Source organism: Leptosomus discolor, chromosome 7 (genome assembly GCF_034619465.1).
Source record: "Leptosomus discolor isolate bLepDis1 chromosome 7, bLepDis1.hap2, whole genome shotgun sequence".
Taxonomy (NCBI): Eukaryota; Metazoa; Chordata; class Aves; order Leptosomiformes; family Leptosomidae; genus Leptosomus; species Leptosomus discolor.
Genome location: NC_141397.1, coordinates 54,884,801 through 54,904,983, shown reverse-complemented (window position 1 = coordinate 54,904,983; position 20,183 = coordinate 54,884,801). Strand labels below are relative to the sequence as shown.

The following is a 20,183-nucleotide window of genomic DNA, read 5'->3' as shown; positions in this document are numbered from 1 at the left end:
CTGCCCACAAGGAATGGCCTCAGACCCACTGGTTACACTGGCTGTGACCTTCGGTAGCACGGCTCCACTGGTGCGTTGCACTTCAGGCCGACCACGTGGAAGCTGCTCTCAATTCACGTGGTTGTTCAGCCACACGCAGGACACGATGGCTCCAGCCGAGGTCCAGCCACAGCAGACTCCTTGGGAAGGGCTGCCCTTGGTCGAAATGGCCCCCTGTACACATTGGCACAGCCTGAGTCCTTCCAGGCTCATACGAGGCACCCTGCAGCTCTCCCGGCAGCTGCGTTTGGGAGCTACCTCGGCTACCTTCAGTGGTCAGCAGCCAGCTAGCACACCCCAGAACAGCTTCACCTCCACGGTCTCCAGGACCAGCGTGCTCAGCAGTCCAGCCGGGGTTCAAATCACTCATGGGTCACATCTGCAGGCAAGGGGCAGCACAAGCACTACTCCTGCTCTGCAGGTTACAGCGGAACGTGCGACCTGCGAAGCTCTAGGTGAGGGACCCACTGTCACCACACCATGCCTGAAGGCACACAGTGGCCATATGCTCTTCGCCTCCAGTCCCGTGGCATCATTCCCCCACGGAGCCTGGCTCTGGTCACCAGGCAGGGGCGGAGATCATCTTCTGCGCACCACAAGCGGACAGGACTCCTCGGGTCCCAGCAGACAGCCCCCAGCACAAGGCCGGCCGGCGAGATCATTTCTAAGATCCTTGGAGGTGCCTTCAGGTAGCACGACTCCTGCAAGCCCTCTCCTGCTGGGGGTGACCTGATACTCCCAGTCCCCATCCCGAGACATCCAGGTGAGCGATCCCTGCAGCGTTTTGGATTCTCCTAAAAGGCCCTGCGTGGCATCGGGCACCAAATGAAACGAAGAGCCACCTTCAAGGCTGCACCCCCTCTGGGACCTTACAGGCAGGAGGCTACTTCAAAGGACCATCACCCCTCCACCCCAGGACAGCCCCAAACACAGGCAGAGCCCCAGCACTGAGGGGCCTTTATACCCCTTGGTGGGGTGTGGCTGCCGCTGATTGGCTGGGACAGCTGACAGGTGGTAGCTCTGGATTGGCTCGGAGTGGTCTGCCTCCCCCTGTGATTGGTGAGCTGCTGCTGCGAAGGGCAAGACAGCAGGAGAGACAGATGGCAGCACGTGGTTGGCTGGGGGGAAGCACTAGGTGGCAGACTGGGATTGGTCAGGCCTGGGTGTTGCTTGATTGTGGTTGGTGGAGGCAGCATGAGAGAGGGAGGGAGCTGTGGGGGGGAAGGCAGGGACAGGTGGCAGTGTGGGATTGGCTGGCAGGCTGTGCTGGTGTGTGGGGATTGGCTGGGGCGGGGTGACTGGGCAGTGGGACTGGGGAGGGGTTCCTTGCAGTGGCCCATGCACTGAGCTGTGCCCAGTCGCAGCCCCCAATGCTGGGACCAGCCTGTCCCCCTCCCTGCTCTGTGCCCGGGGCAGCATCTGCCCTCTCTGAATGGAAGACACAGGAGCCAGTCCAGAGGGCGGGGGGTTGTGGGGGGCTGCCAGACCCCACCCACCCCCCGGGACCCAGCCATGAGGGTGTAGACACAGCGAGGACCAGGAGCTGTGGGGCTGGGAGTTCCCCCCTGGCCTGCCCTCTCCCCACCCAGGGCCGCTCCATGCCCTACCCATCACCACCCTGTCTGGCTGGGAGGCCAACGGCAGCCTCCAGTTTTACCCCATACCCAGTTTTACCCAAGACCCCTAGGTTTTGGGGGGCTGCAGGCTGTAGGACATGTCCTGCTCTGCAGTGGGGGGCAGTAAGGCCACTGCTCCCTCAAAACCTCCCCCCAGGGGCCTCACGCCAGCTGTGTGTGCAGGGTCCCCATGTGTCAGTGACATGTGGAGCCTGCTCTCACCAGCCCCTCGGCTCCAGAAACTTATTTGAATAATTTGCCTCGCAAATCTGCAAGCACCAGCTTGACTCGCACGTCATCGCAGCCCATCGCGGCGCACGAGCCACGTGCGGGGCAGTCGTGGCGAGGACACGGGCACAGCTTCTGGCGCTGCACCACGAAGCACCACCCAGCGACAGTCGGCAGCGCTGCCTGCCACTCCCACGTTGTCCCGTCCCATCAGGGACAACAGAGCACCCGCTAATGAAACCTAGCCCCAGCCTCCAGCCCTGCCACAAGCACCCCATCACCCAGGCAGGTGAGAGGCACGCCTGGATCCGGCCCGTGAATTGAGGCAGTAAATCTGATAAGCTATCAGCTAGCACCACGATTAGTCGGATAATTAAGGACAAGGAGGCAGATTTTGAGCTTATTTGCCACTGGTGTAAATACAGAGTAAGTGACCTGGCTGCTCCTGGGGATCAAGAGGAGCTGTGACCCCTGCAGCCAGCGCATTAAATGCACGATGGTTCCTCTTCTTTAAAAAAAAAAAAAAAAAAAAGAATAAAAATTCACCCCCCAGCATCTCAACGCTAACTGCCGGCATTGCAGGGCGAGAGGAGGAAACGAGACCATCTGGCAGGGCTTTGGCACAGCCCAGCTCAGCAGGGAACGGGGACTCGCCAGAGTCGGGGCGAGGGTTTGGGAGGCACAGACACAAGGCGGGTTCCTGCAAACAGTCTCCGCACACCTGGCAGAACAGGCTGAGCTATTCTGAGCTCCAGCGCCCTAGAGGAGGGAGGAAAAATGAGTTGGAGGAAGGTTAGGAGCAAAGCAGCAGAGGTCTAAGCTAAGTTACAGCAGTTTTGGTTTGGTTAAAGCAGACAAGACAAACCCCATCCTGCCTCCCGGGGTCCCACTATCAAACTTCTGCTAAGCTGGCACCCCAGAAATTGCCAGGCCACCAGCATAGGCTGGAGCACCCCTCAAGGACCACTTCTGGCTGAATTCAACCCCTACTGAAGCTCCAGCACCCATTTCCTACCGTGCTGCCAGCGATGCTGTAACCAAGCCCCACGCTGCCTCACACAGCCCAAAGGAGGCATTTGCGCAGTCTCAGCACCCATCACCCCACAACCAGAGGGTCACCCACCCTCAGCAGATACAAGGAAGGAATTTTGGGATGGGTTTCTCACCCCCACTGCACCAGGCAACCGCAATCCCCAACAAACCTGACTGTAGAGGGCCAGCAGGATTGCTGAATACCCCATACCCACACACCCCAGCTCACTTTCACTGTATCTCCAATGGTTCCCAGTCTAACTTGTCCCTACCAGTCCCCAAGCGCAGCCAGACCGTGCTGGATCATGCTGGGGCACGGCTGCAGCTCTCCAGGGAGTGCAGCCACGAGAACACGCTGCCCCGAGAGCAGCAGGGGGATGGCACAGCCCTGCACTGCAGGCACGAGCTGGGACCACAGCCCCCAGACCCTCCCCATCAACACCCTGTGCCCCTCTACCCTCTCTCCAACTCTCTTCCCAGCCCCAAATCCAAAGCAAAAAAAGGAAGGAGAAAAAGAAATAATAAAAACTAAAACAAATGAAAACCAAACCAAAAAGCAGCAGTTGGGAGGCAGCCTTGTTAGGACAACTCAGCAAAATAAAATTCCGGTTTATTGTTGGACAACATTGTTTCACACATACATCAAACAGGCCAAAAAAAAAAGAAAAAATAAAAATAAACAGCAACTTCATAGACAGAAAAAAAAAAAAAGAAAACCTTTTTATCTTTGGCCTTGCCACCTCATACAAACCACGATCTATGGTACAGCTAAAGTACATACACAAAAAAAGTTACTGGAATGCTCAGAATAAGATTGTAAATTTTTTTTTTTGCATTTTTGTCTTTTTTTTTTTAATTTTTTTTACAAGGTTTTGTTTTATTCTCCTTTGAGATAATGGTTTGGGCCTGGTCACACCACAAGTAAAGTCAGAGATAGGTAACAAGAGATATACACTTCAAAGCCCCCCTTTTGGTCAATCCGAGATCACTTAAAAATGGCGGACCTCCTAACAATATGTACAAAAATATAAAATGTAAATAAAAAATACAAACAAATTCTCCTTTAAAGTACTTTTAAGAAAGAAAGCAGGGCCTTGAAGTTTTGGTGCTTGGGGTGAGGGGGTCTGTGGGGGAAGGGGGGGTTTTCTCTCCCCGCTAACGGGCGAATCGTTTCGTATGTTCGTTGAGTGGCAGCGCCGCGCCGGGGGGCCAGGGACTGGGTTCACTCTACTTGGTGAGGATGACCACGGCGGAGGGGGGAGGAAGGGCGTGTGTGTGTGTGTGTGTAGGGAGGGCGTTGCAACGGGAGGGAAGGGGGATCCCAAGGGTGAAGAGGACGCGCTGGCCTTTTTTGTTGGTTTGTTTTCCTCCTTATTTAAAAAAAAATAATAATAATTTGCTGCCTAGTCATCTTCATCGGTTTTCTGCTTCTTGGGATCAACGTCGTCGTCCTGGGGGGAAAGCAAAGCCGTCAGGAGAGGGGGCAGGGAGCAGGGCTGCCGGGGGGCTGGCAAGAGCCACATCAAGGGGGGCAGCAAGGCAGGAGGGGGTTTCAGGTCCCTTTCCCACCTCAGAGACAAGGACAGAGCAACACAAGTGTTCCCCCACCATGTGCAAAATCCCTCCAAGGGAGCCACCGAGGACCCCCACCCTGGCCTGCCATGAGCACCCTGGGGCTCCCCAGCCCAGGGCCAGCAGCTCCAAGCAGCGGGAGCAGACACCCCCCTAACCAGGCCAGCATGTAAACGGAACCGGGCCGCACCCCCGGAGAGCGCACCGGCAGGGCGTTCCCGCCCCAGAGCCCAGCCTGGCCTCTCCGGCCCCACCGCCACTCGCCCCGAGCCCTCTGGGGACACAGGTTGGTTGCTGGTTGCTCTTCCTACCTCGTCGTCCTCAGCTGCCCGTTTGCCTGTGGCTCCCTCAGCTTCGTCGTCTTCATCACCATCTTCTTCCTCACCTGCATGGACAAGGAGAGGAATATGAGACCCTCCAGGAGAGTTACAGCACCGTGCACCTCCCCTCTGGTTCAATTCTGGCTCAGCCCCACACTGCGACGCTCAGGGTCCCGTCTCCCCAGCTGGCACAGCCCCTGCTCAGGGCAGCAGCTGCCTGAGGACACGGGGGGCTTTCGGAGCAGCCCCCAGCTGACTTGACCCAAAGGGGAAACAAAGGATTTGCAGCCCTGAGCCTGGCTCACGCCGCGTTTGCGGCGCAGGCGACAGGATGGCAAAACCAGCACCTACCGCGAGCACCAAAAAAATCACAGCAAAAGGGAGAGGAAAAAAAATTCTTTCTAGCAGCTGCTCCGCCTAACTGCTCCAGATTACTTCTGCTTCCCTTCGCAGCTATTAGTCCATCTTTAATGAGTTAAGAGAGCCAGAACGCATTAGTTCTGAGTCAGAACACTTTCTAATTATCAGAACAGCAAACAAATGCTACCAACTTATCTTACAGCCAGCGAGGAGGATGAGCAGAGAGCTCTGGGCTTTGACCCACTTTGAGCTCAAATAGGCCAGTGGATCAGAACGACAGAGTCCATCGCCTTTGGCCAGTTTCGGGGGGTCAGGGGCAAGACTGAAGGCCCCAGAGGAGGAACAACCTCTTGGCTGCCGAGACGAGTCTCTTGTGTAACAGGAGACCCTACTAGAACTTAGAACATTAAGGCCAGTAAGCTGGCTTTAAACTACCGCCACGAGCCACACGTATAGACAGCCGGGGGGATTAAGGTCAGCCCATCCTCCCTTCCCCTCTCCTCTCCCCGGCGTGTGCCCAGTCGCAGCGTGGCCCATGTGGCGGGAAGGGCCAAGATTAGCTCCCAGCAATGGATCAACACCCCGGCAGCCATCACATGCACCGGGCCGGCCGGTGGGTCAGGTGACAGCACCAAGCTGATTGGGAGCATTTTTAGTTCTTTGAGCTGCTTTAAGCAAAGCAAATAATGAGATGGGATGGGGAGAAGGGTGAGAAAAACATACCCTCAAGCTCCCCTCTGCTGTCAAACTCCAGGATGGAGTTTGGCTGCAAGAGCTGGGAAAAAAGCTGATGCAAGCTGCACTCGCTGCCTTTAAATCTCTCTCCTGCAGCGTTCAGGTGCAGCTCTCGGGCAGGGATCACCCGAGGGCAGCAAGCACGGACAGACAGAGCCCATGCAGGATCCCGGCGAGGCGTTCGCGCCTCCGAGCGCTGCGTGCCAAATCGTGCCTGTGCTTGGAGAGCGGGGAAGAGCGGGGCTGGCACTGCGAAAGGGACCAGAGCTCCCCGGGCTTGTCACAGCAGTATCCAAGCAACACTTCCACCCCACTCACACACACGCCTGCAGCACGCACATCCCCCTCCTGCCCGAGGGGAGCAGGGAGAGGCAAGTATTCCCCCATTTTCCACTCCTAAGCAGAGTGGAGGTAGACAGGGCTCAGGACAGCACACGGCAACACTGCGCTCTGTCCCCAAAGGATTAAAACCCCTAGCATGAAGAGGGCCACAATTCCCAGTGAACCAGTTCCTACCAGAGGGCACAGCAGACAGCCAAGAGCCGAGTGCTACCCCAAAGGAGGCAGCTTTTGCTGCTTACGCTGTCTGAATAGGCGCTGGTCTAACGGTCATTAATTTCCAGCCCTGTCCCTGTCTCCCAAAACTAACCAAGAGGTTAGTAGGTCAGCACGTAAACCGAAAATTCACAGGGGATTAACCTAGTAACAGCTAATCAAGGGCCCTGACTTCATTTCAGCATAACAAGAATGGTTTTCTCCCAGCCTTAACGAGTGATAAAAATAAACAACGTTACTCATCCAAGCAGATCTTGGGGAAAAAAAAAAAAAACATAAGAGCGGGGAGGGTGAGAAGTGATTCGGCAAGTCACTGCTGGATTTCTGGTCGCTGCTGCCAAAACCCACTTCCAGGCTGGGTCAGGTCAGGAAGCAGGGGAGGGCAGGGAGATGCGGGACACTGCAGACAGGGAAGGTTCAAAGCAAGCCTGTCCACTCCCGTTGGGAGAGGCAGGGAAGAGACGCAGGTTCCTCTGCCTGCTTCTACACGGCATCCAGCCCAGGAAAGGGCTGGGAGAGGGGACACCCCAGCAGCCTCTCAGCAAGCTGCTCCACGAAGAAGGACGGTGACCTATCCTCTGTGCCTGGGCCAAGGCACGGCCATCCAGGGCTGTCCCCGTCCCACACGGCCGGCACTCGTGTCCGCAGCAGCCGTTGTGATCACGGGAGTCAAGGGCAGGTTTTACTACTCGCACGGAAGGGCTAATGCGCTTATTCAGCGCCACGGTACGGTGCCGTCTGGCCAGAGGAAGGAAGGAATCTGCCCTCAACCTGCTGGAAGGGATTCAAAGCTGACTTCACTCCCAGCACTGGTGGCCCAGGCAAGCAAGGAAGGACTGAGCCCAGCTGGCGAGAGCAGCCTGGCCGCAGCCGCGAGGGGGAGATGCTGCTCTCTGCTCTCCTCGGCTTTCTGGGAGTCTGCTGTTCAGGGCAGGAGGCAGCCGTGGGATAGGGGTGGGGGGAACAAAGAAAGTTACCATCACCCTCTTCCTCCTCGTCCTCTTCCTCACCACCTTCCTCTTCCTCTTCGTCTACTTCGTTGTCGGCCTCCTGCTCTCCGTTTTCCTCGTTCTCCTTGGCAAGACAAAACATCACTTAAAAAAATGCACTGGGGAAGGGAGAAGGGGGGAAGAGATGTTCAGCAGAAGTGCCAGTCCCCACCTTTCCTGCCTAAAGCAAAGCACCAGCCCACCGGAGCCCCAGGGGTGCGTCCCGTTTCCTGCCTGCCTCCACACGAAGGATCAAGTCTGGAGTAACTTGGGGCTGCAGCTCTGAGGCCAGCACCAAGACTGCAAAGGCTCTTGTGACATGTTGAAACGCAGTAGAGTGAATTTTCCCCAGCACGTTAAAAATAGGAAACCAACCTGTTTACTTGTATACAACACTTTTCCCCGCTGAACTGTAAATCTACAGTTGGGGTTTTTTTCCTCATCCTTTTCTAGTGCCTAGGGAGAAGGTGGCACTGGACACAGCCTCACATGGCTTTCGGGGAGGGGAGCCGTACCAGCCCTTCCTTTCTGCACACACATGAACTGCCCACAGGCTCGAGAGTATCTGTTGAACCTGAAGCCCCAAAGGCTCAAGGGCTCTGCACCGCGCAGTGCTGCCACTTGGAGGGGTCCCCTCTCAGCAGAGCTGGGGACGAGCTCGGAGCAAAAGCACGAAGAGAGAGGAAAATAAAGAGGCGTTGGCCTAAGGGCTGTCTCTCCCTGCGGATTGTAGCCATACTCACAGCGTTGCCGTTGGCCGGTGCATCTCTGCCATTTTCTGTTTCTTCAACAACTTCCTTCTTCTCTTTTAGATCCTGGAAGGAGCAGAAAAGTAGAGAAATCACCCTGATTCCAGGTGCCTGGGTCAGAGAAGCTGCAGATCAGGTGTGAAAAACACAGTCTGAGAGAGCGCGGGAGCTGGTTTCTCTTCACACCGATTTGCTCTGTGATTTGGTCGCCGTGTTCTGGCTCCTCCTTGGGAACGGGAGAGTGTGGGGGCGAATCTCAATCCAAGTCAGCCTTGCCAGAGAGCAGCTATCTAAAGAAGAGACTGCTCTGTTTCACCTCTGAGCTCCCAAACACACAGAGCTGGCCGCCTGCATATGCTCAACAGCAGCAGAGCTGGCCGACTGCCCATCTTAGCACAGTCCACGCAAGCTCCTGCAACGCCATGGAGAGCCGGCAGCCCTGTCCAACGTACGGGGGCTCCATCGCCCCAGGGCTGCGGACATCCACGGCTGCTCGGTACCTTCGTGGCAGGAACAAGTCCCAGGGACTGATTAGCAGAGACTGTGGTCTCTGCCCTGCCTGGGGAAAAAAAAAAATAATAAAAAAAAATCACCCGGCAAATATTACACGCCTGGTCCTTCTCGTGGCAGCAGAGAGGAGACTCCAGCATCCAGCTCGCAGCATTAAGTATAACAGGATGGGGTGGGGGAAGAAGTCTATTTTTACACTGCTCCAAGAGCTGTGCCTGGCTAGTTTGGTTCAGATCTCCACCGCGAGCAGAGCAAGAGGAGAGCGGGAGGCTTGTGTGTTTTTGCTATTGATCACTGTCAAAATGTCATGCCAAGTCGCTCGGCAAACAGGCTGAGAGGATCCAACTTTATGTTCCCGCATAAAGAACACTTGGATTTAACACTGGCATCTCTGCTTGCATCCTCCTCCCCTTCTGTTCCTCCATCAGCTGGAGCGAGATCCTTCAGCACAAGGAGTGTTAGCCCAGCCAAGGAAAGCAAAGAGGCCCTTCCCCGGGGCCAGCGGCACAGCCACACAGCCGGCTTCGGCAGCAACCACGAGGTGTTTAAAAGTTGCTGGCAGCTCCCTCCTTCGCTGCAGCAGCGAGCGGCTTTGCCCCCCTCCCGCCCACCCTTTGCGGCTGCCTAGCAGCCCGCAGCGAGCAGGCACTTTCACTCCCGCTGAGCCACTGTCACTTCCTCATGGGAACACCGGCGGGTAAGAGCACAGCCCCGGCCCTGCTAGCGTGACCGCTGCTCCATTTTGGGAGGGTTTCTACTACCCTGCAGGCTACTTAAGCGAGACAGCGCAGGGGTTTTTAGAGCACGAGGTTATTTAAACCCCTTGGGCCCAGACGGGCACACACAGATGCTGTCACCGGAGGCACCCAGGCTGCAGCGCACCACCGAGGGAAGAGTTCCTTTGGAAGCAAGCTGCGGGGCAGCTAAACCTGTTGATCGAACCTCACCTCATCAAACCAGCATCCCAGGAGGCTGGGGTAAAACACAAACACAAGCGCCCTCCTCCTTTCACTGCTCACATACAAATCCCAGGCCATCTCCTCCCCACCGCCTGATTCCACCACAGTTTCATGCTGTCAGCGGCTCCCCGGAGGCCGATCACAACCGTTTAACCCCTCTGGCACCATCGCGCTGCTGCGTTCTGCAGCCGCTGCCTCCCATCAGGCACGAGGGCGACAAAGCATTTCCTAAGCTGAACACGGAGCAACCCAAGCGGTCAGTTTCCACGTCTCACTATGCCCGATGGTTCTTCTCAAGAACAGTCATTCACGAAAACATAAGCGATTCTCCCAGCAAAGGAACAACCCATTCTGGGGCATTTCAGCTGGACAGATCTCCAGCCCTGACCTTTCCCGCACCAACGAAGACGCCCTCAGCATAACAACCATCAGGACGCCAGGACACGAAGTCTGTGCTAGCGCCGGGGCTGTGGAGCGGACCACAGCTTCTCCCATTCCCCAGTCCAACACAAACAGACACGGCCAGCGGCCTCCAGACCAGCAGCCGTGCAGCAGGGCTGCTCTAGCTCCAAAGCTTTGACAGAGCCTCTAATTATAGGTGTGGCGAGGTTGTTTGTCCATAAAATAGCAATGGTGTTTAGTCACATACCGGCTGCCCGTGAAGTTCTACCTTTCCTCCCGCTCTGCTCCCGGGGGCGACGGTGCCCGCCCGCGCAGCCGGGGCTCCCAGTGCGGAGGGGCGGCGGCAGAGGGCGAGGATCCCGGCAGAAAGGACCAGCGTTGGCCGCTGCCCCACGGCGGAGCCGCGTCCACCCGCCCCGGAGATGGCGGAGGCGGCGCAGCCCGCGCCTCCCGCCGGTAGGGGGCACACCCCCCCCTCCGCGCCCGCCACGCGCCCGGCCGCCGTTCAAACCGCGCGCCACTCTCCGCGCCCCTCTCATTGGCCGTCCGCCAGCGCGGCGCCCCGCGGCTTGCCGGGAAATGTAGTCCCGGCGGGGGCGGCGCGACGGACTCCCGTTCCCAGGGGGCGGCGCGGGAAGGGCCGCACGTGGTGGGCGCCCCGCGGCACGGCGGGGGCGGCGCTCGGCGCGGAGCCGCCGCCCGGGCGGGGTGGGATTCCCCCTCCCGCCTCCCGGGAGCGCTCCGGGCGGCAAGGCGGGACGAGGGCGAACGACCCCGGTGCCTCCGCGCTTCCCCCCACCTCCGGGAGGGGGGAGGGGGGTCACCTTGCCGCCGTGCGCGCCTCCGCCTGCCCCGCGGCACGGACCCCGTTCCCCACCGGGAAGGCGAGCCGGGGACGAGGCCACCTTCCCCCCACGCTGTAAAGGGCAGGGGAAGGTTAACGGCAAACTTGGCCCCGTTCCCCCGGGGAGGGATGGGGATCGACCCGCCTCGTCGTTTCTCGGCTCCGGGAGAGTAGAAGGTAGCGGGGACCGAGCGGCGGACCCGGAGCGGAGGCAGGGCAGGCGGGGGCGGGAAGCCGGGGGGGGGGGGGGGGGGGGGGTACGGCCGCGGGAGCGGGAAACAGAAGTGAAATCGAAATCTGCCAGAAACGGCGTTTTGTTGGTTGTTTTTTTTGGGGTTTTTTTTTCGTAAATCCTCCTCCCTGCCGGATTTTCTTTTTTTTTTTTTCCCCTCAAGTCCCGCTTCCCCCGGGAGAGGTACGACCCGGTGCCGGCCCGGGCGCAGGGTGAGGAGGCCCCCGGGCACTGCCGTCCCATCCCCCGCCGCCTTCCCGTACACCCGCCCCGGTCGGGTCGGGTCCTCCCGCAACTTTCCCGGTCGCGGCTCCGGGTTCGACGGGGCGCATCGCCTCCGACGGCCCGGCGGGGAGCGCAGCCCGCCCGGGTGCCCAGCGCCCCCGGGGGACGCTCCGCCGCGGCTCGCAGACAAAGGCGTGCGCTGGGAGCCGCAGCGGGGACTCCCGGGAGAGCGTCTCCCGGACGGTACCGGCGCTCCGCATCACCACGGTATCGACTCGCAAAGTTATCCCGCTGCGAGGAGCTCAACCTGGGGCCGGAGCCCTCAGCCGCGCCGCCCCAGCGCACACCCGGGGCAACTCCGCCGTGGGGGCTGCCGCCGCTGGGGCAACTCCGAAAATAGCAACTACTCCCCCCCTCTCCCGCGCTGCCTCCGGGGGCGACCGAGAAAGAGCAAACACAACACCCCCCCAACAGCAGCTCCGACACAGCAACTGCCGCCCCCCCCCCCCCCGGGGATAGCAATAACACAGCAATCGCCCCCCCCCCATCAACCGGGTTCAACTCCGGAATAGCAACCGACACCCAGCCCCCCCCTTTTTCGGGAGCAACTCCACAACAGTCACTGCCCCCCCCCCCCCCCCCCCACCCTCCGGTGCATGTTCCGGAGTGCTCCCCCCCGTCGCCCCCCCCGCGGGGACGGCGCCGAGCGGGACCCAAGTTTGACGGGGCTGTCAAGCTCCCGCAGCGGATTGAATGAGGCGAGCGCTGCTCGCCGCCGCCATCCTCCCGCTGCACACGGGTACCGAAGCGCAACCGTGCTTAGCCCCCCCTCCCAACCCGAACTCCCCGAGCCCCTCCGCGGCGGGACGGCCCCGCAGCCGCTGCTGTCGCCCCCGGAAAGGCGGCAGGGAGCGGGCCGCGGAGCCCAGCGCGGCACGACGGGGCTCGCAGCACCGGCGAGCACGTTTCCCGCACGCTGTAGACAAAGAAACGGCGCAGGCAGCTCCGCACGGCGAGCGCGGCGGCGGCTCCGCACCGAGCCCCACCGCGAACTTCAACAGGAGGGCAAAGGGGGGGAAGGGAGCGGGCGGGAAGGCGGGGAGGGCGTAAAAAGATTTTAAAAAAAAAATATAAAAATATTTAAAAAAAAAAAAAAACCGCTTAGAGGGAAGGAAAAAAAAAAACAGCCAAAAATAACGCGGCGAGCGGAGTGCGGTGCGCGGGGCGGCGGCTCACCTTGGCGGAGATCTCGGCGCTGGTGTCCACGGCCGTGTCGGACATGGCGGGGGCGTGCGGGGCTGTGGCGGGGCTGTGGCGGCGCGGGCGGCGGCGCGGGCAGAACAATGCCAAGATGGCTTTGCGCGAGCCAGTGGGGACTCACGCGGCGCCACGGCGCTTCTTATAGAGCCGGGGGCGGCGCGCGCGCTGCCCCGCGCCGCGCCCATTGGCCGCGCGCGCCGCGGCCGGCGGCGCTCATTGGTGGCGGCGCAAACAATGGGCACGGCCGCTTAAAGCGGCAGGAGCCGGAGACGCCGGCACTGAAGCGATGAGTTCGGGTTCGGTCTCAGCGTGGGCGAGGCGCCGGGAGGTGGGCGGCAGAGCCCCGCCCCCTGCCCCTCCCTTCGCGCTGCCTCCGCCTCCGCCGCCTCCGCCCCGCCCCGCCGTGTGAGGCGGCGGGCTGGAGCTTCCCCCCCCCCCCTCCCCCCGCCGCAGCCAGCCCGCATGCCTGCGGAGGGGCGGGAGGCGTGCGCGCCCGCCCGCGGAGCGGAGGAAAAATAATGAGAGTTAAAAATAATAATAATAATAACAATAATAATGCGGGAGAACCGGCGCTGCCTCCCCCTCCGCGGCCTCCCCGCGCCCGGGGAAGCGTGCCCGCCCCGGGTCGGACGGTGGTGCCGGAGCAGGCGGGGGGTAGCGGGGAGCCCCGTGCCCCTCGGCCGCCGCCGGGGTAACCCCCTCCGCCCTCCCTCCCCCGCGCAACCTGCGCTGTGTTTTCAGCGCCGCGGAAAGTTTTGCCACAACAACAACCGGGGGGGGTGGGGAGGAAGCGGGGGAGGGGCGGCCAGCCGAGCCCCCCGGGGGTGCCGGAGGCCGCTGCCGCGCAGAAATGCGGGATTCCCACCCGTTTGCTTATTTTACGATTAAAAAAACCCACACAAGCCGCCTCGCCGCCGCGCCCCCCCCCCCCCCCCCCCCCCCCCCGCTTCGCGAGCACGCACCGGGAGCTTCCCCGTACTCCCCCCTCCGCAGTCCGCCGTTACAACAGGCCGTGACACACACACCCCCCCCCGCAGGCACCGGGGCCACCTCTGCCCCCCCCGCCCCCGCCGGGTAACGGGGCACCAACGCGGCGAGTGAGGGGTCTCTGCCACACTCAAGATGGCGCCGAGAGCCCTTCGTGGGGCAATCACCCTGTATTGCCATCCAGCGGGAGCAGCTCCGCAGCCCGAAGCGGCCCCGCGGGCGAGGCAGCGCCGCGCGTAAGCGCCCCCCGGTGCGGCAAGGGCGAAGGAAGGGGCGAGGGGGCGAGAAAAAGCGTCCCCAGACGGAGCGGCTCCTCTGCCACACTCAAAATGGCCGCCAGGCCGGGGCAATAGTCGGCGGCGCCTGTCCTCGGAGGGCGGGATATAGGGATCGAGCGATGCGGATTGGCCGGCAGCGCTGAGCGAACGCAGTGCTGACGCTTTGCGGCTTTTTATTGGCTGAAGCGCCTGTCTGTCTAAATTGGAGTGGTTTTGAAAACCCGGAGCGGGCGCGGGAGCGGAGCTGGGGCCACCTGGCTGAGAGTGTGGGGCACCCTGCAGGAGCAAGACCCCCCCTCCCCGGGGGGGCTGCCTGCCTGCCGCGGGTGGAGGATGCGCTTCTCCCAGCTGCTGGGAGCCGGGCTACCCTTGGGCTTCCCCTCCCGCAGCTTCAGGAGAGCTGTGGGGACGCCTCCGCACCGACAGGCACCAGGCATTGTGGCACAAGGCATCATGGCACCAGCCTCCCCTTGCCCCATCCTCACACGCGCGTGGAGGCTGGACACCGAGGCCACACGGCCCCTTTTCCAAGGCAAAATGTCCCTCCAACAAAACGTAGTAGCACCACAAACAGGCTGGCCCGTGCCTGGTCGTGCCATGCAGCACTTTCCTCCTCAGTCTCAGCGTCCTGCCTCTCGTGGGAGCAGCCCTGAGGGGGCTCGGCGGGGGCAGGGGTCAAGGCCTCAGGGCTATGGTGGGAGTGGGAAGCACCAAGGAGCCTGAGACTTGTTGGCTGCTGACCCTCCGACCGACCTTGCTCTGGGGCTGGCTGTCCCCTGGCCCCAGGGGCCACCTCACCGGCTGCTGCGGGAAACTCCCGCTTTGTGTCAGAGCCGCTCTTGGCACGACAGTGCCGCGCTCGCAGCTCTCAGGCACCGCGGGTGAGCTGGTGTTTAGTCAGGAGGGGCCTTTTGGGGAACCATGAACTTCTCACGTTGGATGTCCCGCTCTGACCTGGCGGCGTGGCCGGGTGGGAGCGGGGCGAGAGCCTCTCCATGCTCTCGGGGTGAGGACAGGGCTGTGGAAACTGGGATTTCTGGTCGCTGCTGGCTACGCCTCTCGCTTGGTGTGTTCTTCAAGACAAGGGCGGCTGCTGTCTTCTCCCAGAGACGGCACTTAACAGCGGCTGTGGGTTTGGGGCAGGTTGCAAACAGGGCTGGAGGCAGGAGCGCCCTCTGCCACAGCCGAGGCAGGGGCTGGCGGACAGCGAGTCTAAATGTATCCGACAGAGGAAAGCAAAAAAAAAAAAAAGCAACAAGCCCAGCCCTAAAATAAAACACTCCTGCTATAACTTGGCTTTAAGTGTGGCTTCTCCTCAAACCAGGGATGTTCCTTTGGGCTTGGAGTTCCCACGTTTCGCAAACGGTTAAAAAAAGAAAAAGAGATGTGGGATATTTGGGGAAGAAAATTAGGAATCCTCAAGGGACGGTCACACCAGGATCCCACAGAAGACAGAGAGAGAGGGGGGAGGAAAAAAACCAACAACTGAGCCTGGAGTGGAAGCAAAACTGCCTTAAACCACTCTGCGTTGGAAATCCATGGATAGCCCTCGCCGCTGTCCCTCCGTGCGGTGGGATAACCCGGCTGGTGAGCACATAAAGCAGAGAGAAACAGGCTCAGCTCGGCGTTTTATGCCTCAGCAGTCCAAAAAGAAACAACAACAACAACAAAACTGTTGCCTGTAAAAGGCAGCTGCTGCTTTACCTCTTCTCCACCCCTCCCGCCGGCCGGGGCTGGGGAGCGGCTCTGCAGGGAGCAGCGAGAGGAGGAGGGTGGAAAGGGACTTTGCAAAAGCGCCCGAGCATCGGGGACAGAAGTTTCCAGGGCTGAGCTCTGCCCGGGACCTCGCTCCGTCTGCGGCAGCCGATTGCTTTGGCAAAGAAGTCGAGGTGCTGGAGGAGGCGGTAGGAGTTTTCCCTCCTCGTCGGCCGTTTCCCTAGCTCAGCAAGTAGCAGCCTCGCTAATCCCCGACGAAGATCCTGCTGCTCGGGCGATTATTTCATCGCGGCAAGCTGCTCCTCGGAGGAAATTCTCATTACGCTCTTCAGAGAGGCAGGGGAGGGGCGACTGTCACTCAGCTGCTCTGGAAAAAACAGAGGGATGAGCCTGCAGCATCCCCGAGCTCCAGCGCACGAGATGTGGTAGTGTTTCTAGGTCAGGCTGGTGATGCGGGACGTGAAGCCGGCGGAGATGACATCCCGGCTGTATCACCTTCTGTTCCTCGATGGGCAAGGGTTGCGCCCAGGGGCCACGGCTTCGTGGACGTTTTCTCTGTGGTGTCTGGAGGAGCACTGCTGGGGGATCTGGAGGGCGATGAGGAGGTGGGAAGGAGCTTCATGTGCACTCACAGGAGGGAGTGGAGGTGTGTAGAGCACTGGGGCCAGCTCACGGGTCCAAAAAGCGTCTTCGTGAGACTGTGGGGCCAGGGCTGAGACCTTGGAGCAGGAGGCAGAGGCTGTGCTTGCAGAGCACCAGCCACCTCAGCCCAGGGAAGGACCGACGAGGCCGCCCTGCTCCCCACATCCCGGGCTCCTGCTCCTCCATCCATCCTCACGAACCACGTAAACAGGAGGGAGCGGGTCCCTGTGGCACACTTTAATTAAGGGATGGAGACACCGACTTCGCCTTTCCCCAGAAGATTGCAAAAGGCCCAGGCGGGCCCCACACTTCAGCTCACGGCCATCCCTGCTCCGACACGCGCTCGGCCCCCTGCGTTACAACACAGGGCTCTGACTCACCGGCCTTTCCCAGCCCGCTGCTCGCTGAGCCTGGAGACATTTTCAGGGATCCCTCAGAGGGATGTGGGGAGCCTGGCTGCTCTGCACCCTGCTGCCAGCACCCAGAGCGGGACGCAGCAGGCAGGACATGGCACCGTCCCGCTGGCATCCCCCTCAAGCCTCTGCATGCAGCTTCAGGGTGAGAACAGCTTTCTAGGGGGGTTATCCCCCATGACTGGAGGATATGAGAAACTGAGCGTGACCTCTCCAGGTCCCCTGACCCCAGCAGGCAATGACACCATGATCCCTTGATGTTTAAGATGCTCGCGGGTTTCTCCACGGCTCCAGCAAGCCACCGCCCCAGCCAGCCGAGTGGCAGTGGCAAGGGAGCACCCAATTCTACCTCCTTCGGCTGGGTGCTGGCAGGAGCCAGGGCCAGGTTGAGGACAGCAATACACCCCATCGCTGCTGCTAATCCTGCTCCTGCCTACGGGCAGGGTGGTGACGCAATGGGGGGACGAGGGAAGCCTCTGGTTTGGGATGCTGGCTTTTCCAGGGAGCCCACAGCAGCAGGAGAGGACCCAGCATCGCCTCCCTGGCTGCCAAGTGCCGGCGTCAGTGATGCCATGGCCCAGGAGACAGCACTCAAATCCCTGTCCTTCCCTGCCTGCGTGCCAGAACGACCCTGGCTCGCCCCTGGCAGGCTGCCGGGGCCCCACGTCTGGGTTTAAAGGTAGCAGCAAAGCTGATTATTGCCTTTCTCTCAAGCAAAGGCTGAGGAGGGCATTGGGGCAACCTGTCCCAGAGGCAGGGGGAAGAGACCTGTGCCCCAGGGTGTGGGCTTGGTGAAGGTGGAAAACAGTTGTTTCTCTCTTTTAATGAGTTTTCTGGTTTTTCCCCTGGTTTGAAGGCTGGTTGTGACTACGAGCCTGAGTGAACAACATCATCGATCAGACTCAGAGCAAGGGCCTATCACATGGAGATTACACACCCACACTCTGCCCCAGGCCTGGGCCTTGGGCCAGAGACGTGGTTTCACTCCTCAGGGCTCCCGTCCCACTGCTAAAAGTGATGCGCGGATGAGATTTAAAAGGAGAGAGAGAGGAAGGTGGGAGGGAGGAGGTGAGGCCAGATTCTCTTCCCTCCCTGCCTCTCCCAGCGCTTTGCAAACAGGACGTCTTTGCAGTGTCCTCAGGAGGAGGGAAAACACGCCCCTGCGCATGCCCAAGGCTGGATGCGTTTTGGGGCAGGGATTGCTGCATGGTGTGGCCAGCCCCGGGCACACAACCCCAGGTGCCCTGCTCTCCGTGCCCCTTTCTCCCTCTGTCACTAGCGGGACACCCCCCAGAGCCACCCCATGGGGGTCCCCAGCTGACTGGGGCCACCTTCCTGCCCCAAGCTGGCCATGGGGTCCCAATGGCCGTCATCCTGCAGGGACAACTGCATGGAGAGCCACCGCTCCTTCATCTTGTCCGTCCTTGCAACGTCGGCACACCTGGGAGAAGACACAACGCGCACGCACACACTCACAAAACCGACCCCAAATCTGGATCAGTATCAGAGAGAATTAATTACTGGCTCATGCATATTCAGATGAGAAACTCAGCTGAACCTGGCGGCAGTTCGGCGCCTGGGGCGGCCCTAGAAAGGAGAATTCCTCTGGAGAGATATAAATCACTGCTCCCCTCTATCGCTTCCCCCGTGGAGCGCTACCTCCTGGGGAAGACTGAACCTTGATTTCCTTTTTTTTTCCCTCCTTCTTCTTCGTTTTCAATCTGCGCGGGGCCCCTGTAATTACAATGGGCTGCTTTAGGGCTTGAGTTATTTATTGGGTAACAGCGACACACCTACCCGGCTCCAGCCGCCTGCCGGCCCGCGTGTCACAGCTTGTCCTGCCTACCCAGCAGCGCCGCCGTGCCGTGCCGTGCCATGCCGTGCCGTGCCTTGCTTCTTTAGCTCAAGATAGCATGGCTGGCGGCAGCAAACAGGGACCACCAGCCTTAAGCAATCCGCTAAAGACACATCCATGGTGGTGTAGCCCCTGAGAGCAGGGGCGAGCACCACACTTTTGTCTTACTGCAAAACACCATCTCACACACGTGTTTGTGTGCTAGAACGGCGGGAGGTGGATGCCACCAAAGCTCACACAAGTTGTGAAACTTTTGGCCCTGTTTTACAGGCCAGGAAAGCGAGGCATGGAGCAAGGAGGTGATTTGCCTGGGGTCATCCTGGGAGATCGAAAGAAGAACCCACGTGTCCAGCTGACATGTGGCTGGGTGAGAAGATGCCAGCTGAAGTGCCCAGCTCAACGCTTCAGCTAGCAGGACCTCTGTGCTTCTGCTTTGCTTCCCGGGAGGGTTCCTCTGCCCAGGCCTGGCTCTGCATCCCCCTGCCCAACCCTACTCTCCCCCACATGCAGGCTTGTGCATTCTGAGGAGACAAGTACTCGGGGCTGGAGACCACATGGCTGGAGGGAATTAAATAATTGATGGGCCAGAAGTCTCAAGCAGCTACCAAATCTCCAGGGGTAGCATTCAAGAGGCAAAGCAGAACCCTGGACAAGCCCCTTCTCTCTGATACGATGCCAATGTGTCTTACTCCTTCCTGGGGCTTCTGGTGGGCTGAAGACATGTGGTGCCGGGGATGGGAGTGCTCCACTGCTCGCCTCACCTCCCGGCTCACCCCCCCGTGCTGCCAGAGAGCTGAGGGGACTGGCCATCTTCCAACCAGGCAGAGAGGAGCTGGGGGGAAGGAGGCTGCTGCTTCCAGGCTGAAACCCTCCTGCATGGGATGGTTCCCCCTGAGCAGCACCCTTGGAAAGAGCGGGCTGAGTGGGGAGGAGGAAAAAAGCCTGTAAAATCAAGGCAGGTGCCCAGCTTTTCCCTGTACAAGAGCGTGGGGCCACCAGAAAGCAGCAAGCTCCACACCAGTGAAAGGGACAGCTCTTCTGCCATAGCCAAGCTGCGGCCTCCTTGCTGTGGGAGCATGGAGAATGGCTTTAAACTTTACAGGAGAAAGCAACTCAATAAATTCAGCACAGAAATCGGAAGAAATTAAATCTGGTGGTCCTGCTTCCCACCCTGGAGTTCCCTCAGCTCCAAAGCCTCAGCAGCTGGGAGAGGGTCACTGCCCCACGGCCCCGTTTCTGCTCCCCGCCCTGAGCATTGGGACAGAAGAGCCAGTCACTCACTGCTGGCATAGCCACACTGGGCATCGGGGGGTCGTAAGGCAAGAGGGGTACCCCCTGTGCGATGGCCATGCCCGCGTGGATCCCAGGCATCAGCCTCACAGGGTCTCAGCGGTGGGAGGAAGAGGCTTTCCCACCCAAGGTGCTGGCGCAGAGCTTCCATGGGATTTGTCAGGCTACAGTGTGAAGCATCTCCCTGCACTAGACGCATTTGTCGATATTTAACCCACCAATAAAAGTGGTGCATGACCAAATTGAATATTTAATTTAATATATGCTAACCAGGAGCCGGTTGGCATTTCACCCAATGGAAAATGTTTGCAGCCCTCTCTCTCTCTTTTTAACTGATTTTTCATGAAAAGTTGTTGATTTTTTTTTTCTTGGGAT

General features: G+C 59.9%; 1 protein-coding gene across 3 annotated transcripts; it reads right to left on the bottom strand.

The window, feature by feature from the left end:
- Window positions 1-3,507: 3,507 nt before the first annotated feature.
- Window positions 3,508-12,660, bottom strand: PTMA (prothymosin alpha). Of its 3 annotated transcripts, none has more exons than XM_086468275.1 (5): window positions 12,604-12,660; window positions 8,190-8,261; window positions 7,435-7,531; window positions 4,799-4,872; window positions 3,508-4,366 (listed from the first exon to the last, which is right to left on the bottom strand). In XM_086468275.1, the coding sequence occupies exons 1-5, from the start codon at window positions 12,646-12,648 to the stop codon at window positions 4,319-4,321; spliced, it is 336 nt and encodes a 111-aa protein (XP_086324401.1). In that variant the 5' UTR covers window positions 12,649-12,660; the 3' UTR covers window positions 3,508-4,318. The 3 variants fall into 3 exon arrangements, with proteins under 3 accessions (XP_086324401.1, XP_086324403.1, XP_086324402.1); XM_086468277.1 differs by having other exon boundaries at window positions 7,441-7,531; XM_086468276.1 differs by having other exon boundaries at window positions 7,435-7,528.
- Window positions 12,661-20,183: the final 7,523 nt, after the last annotated feature.

Coding starts and splice junctions, on each gene's coding strand:
- PTMA (XM_086468275.1), bottom strand. CDS start 12,648: ATGTCCGACACGGCCGTGGACACCAGCGCCGAGATCTCCGCCAAG. Junction 7,532..8,189: donor CACCGGCCAACGGCAACGCT/GTGAGTATGGCT, acceptor TGTCTTGCCAAG/GAGAACGAGGAAAACGGAGA. Junction 4,367..4,798: donor GGGCAGCTGAGGACGACGAG/GTAGGAAGAGCA, acceptor CTTTCCCCCCAG/GACGACGACGTTGATCCCAA.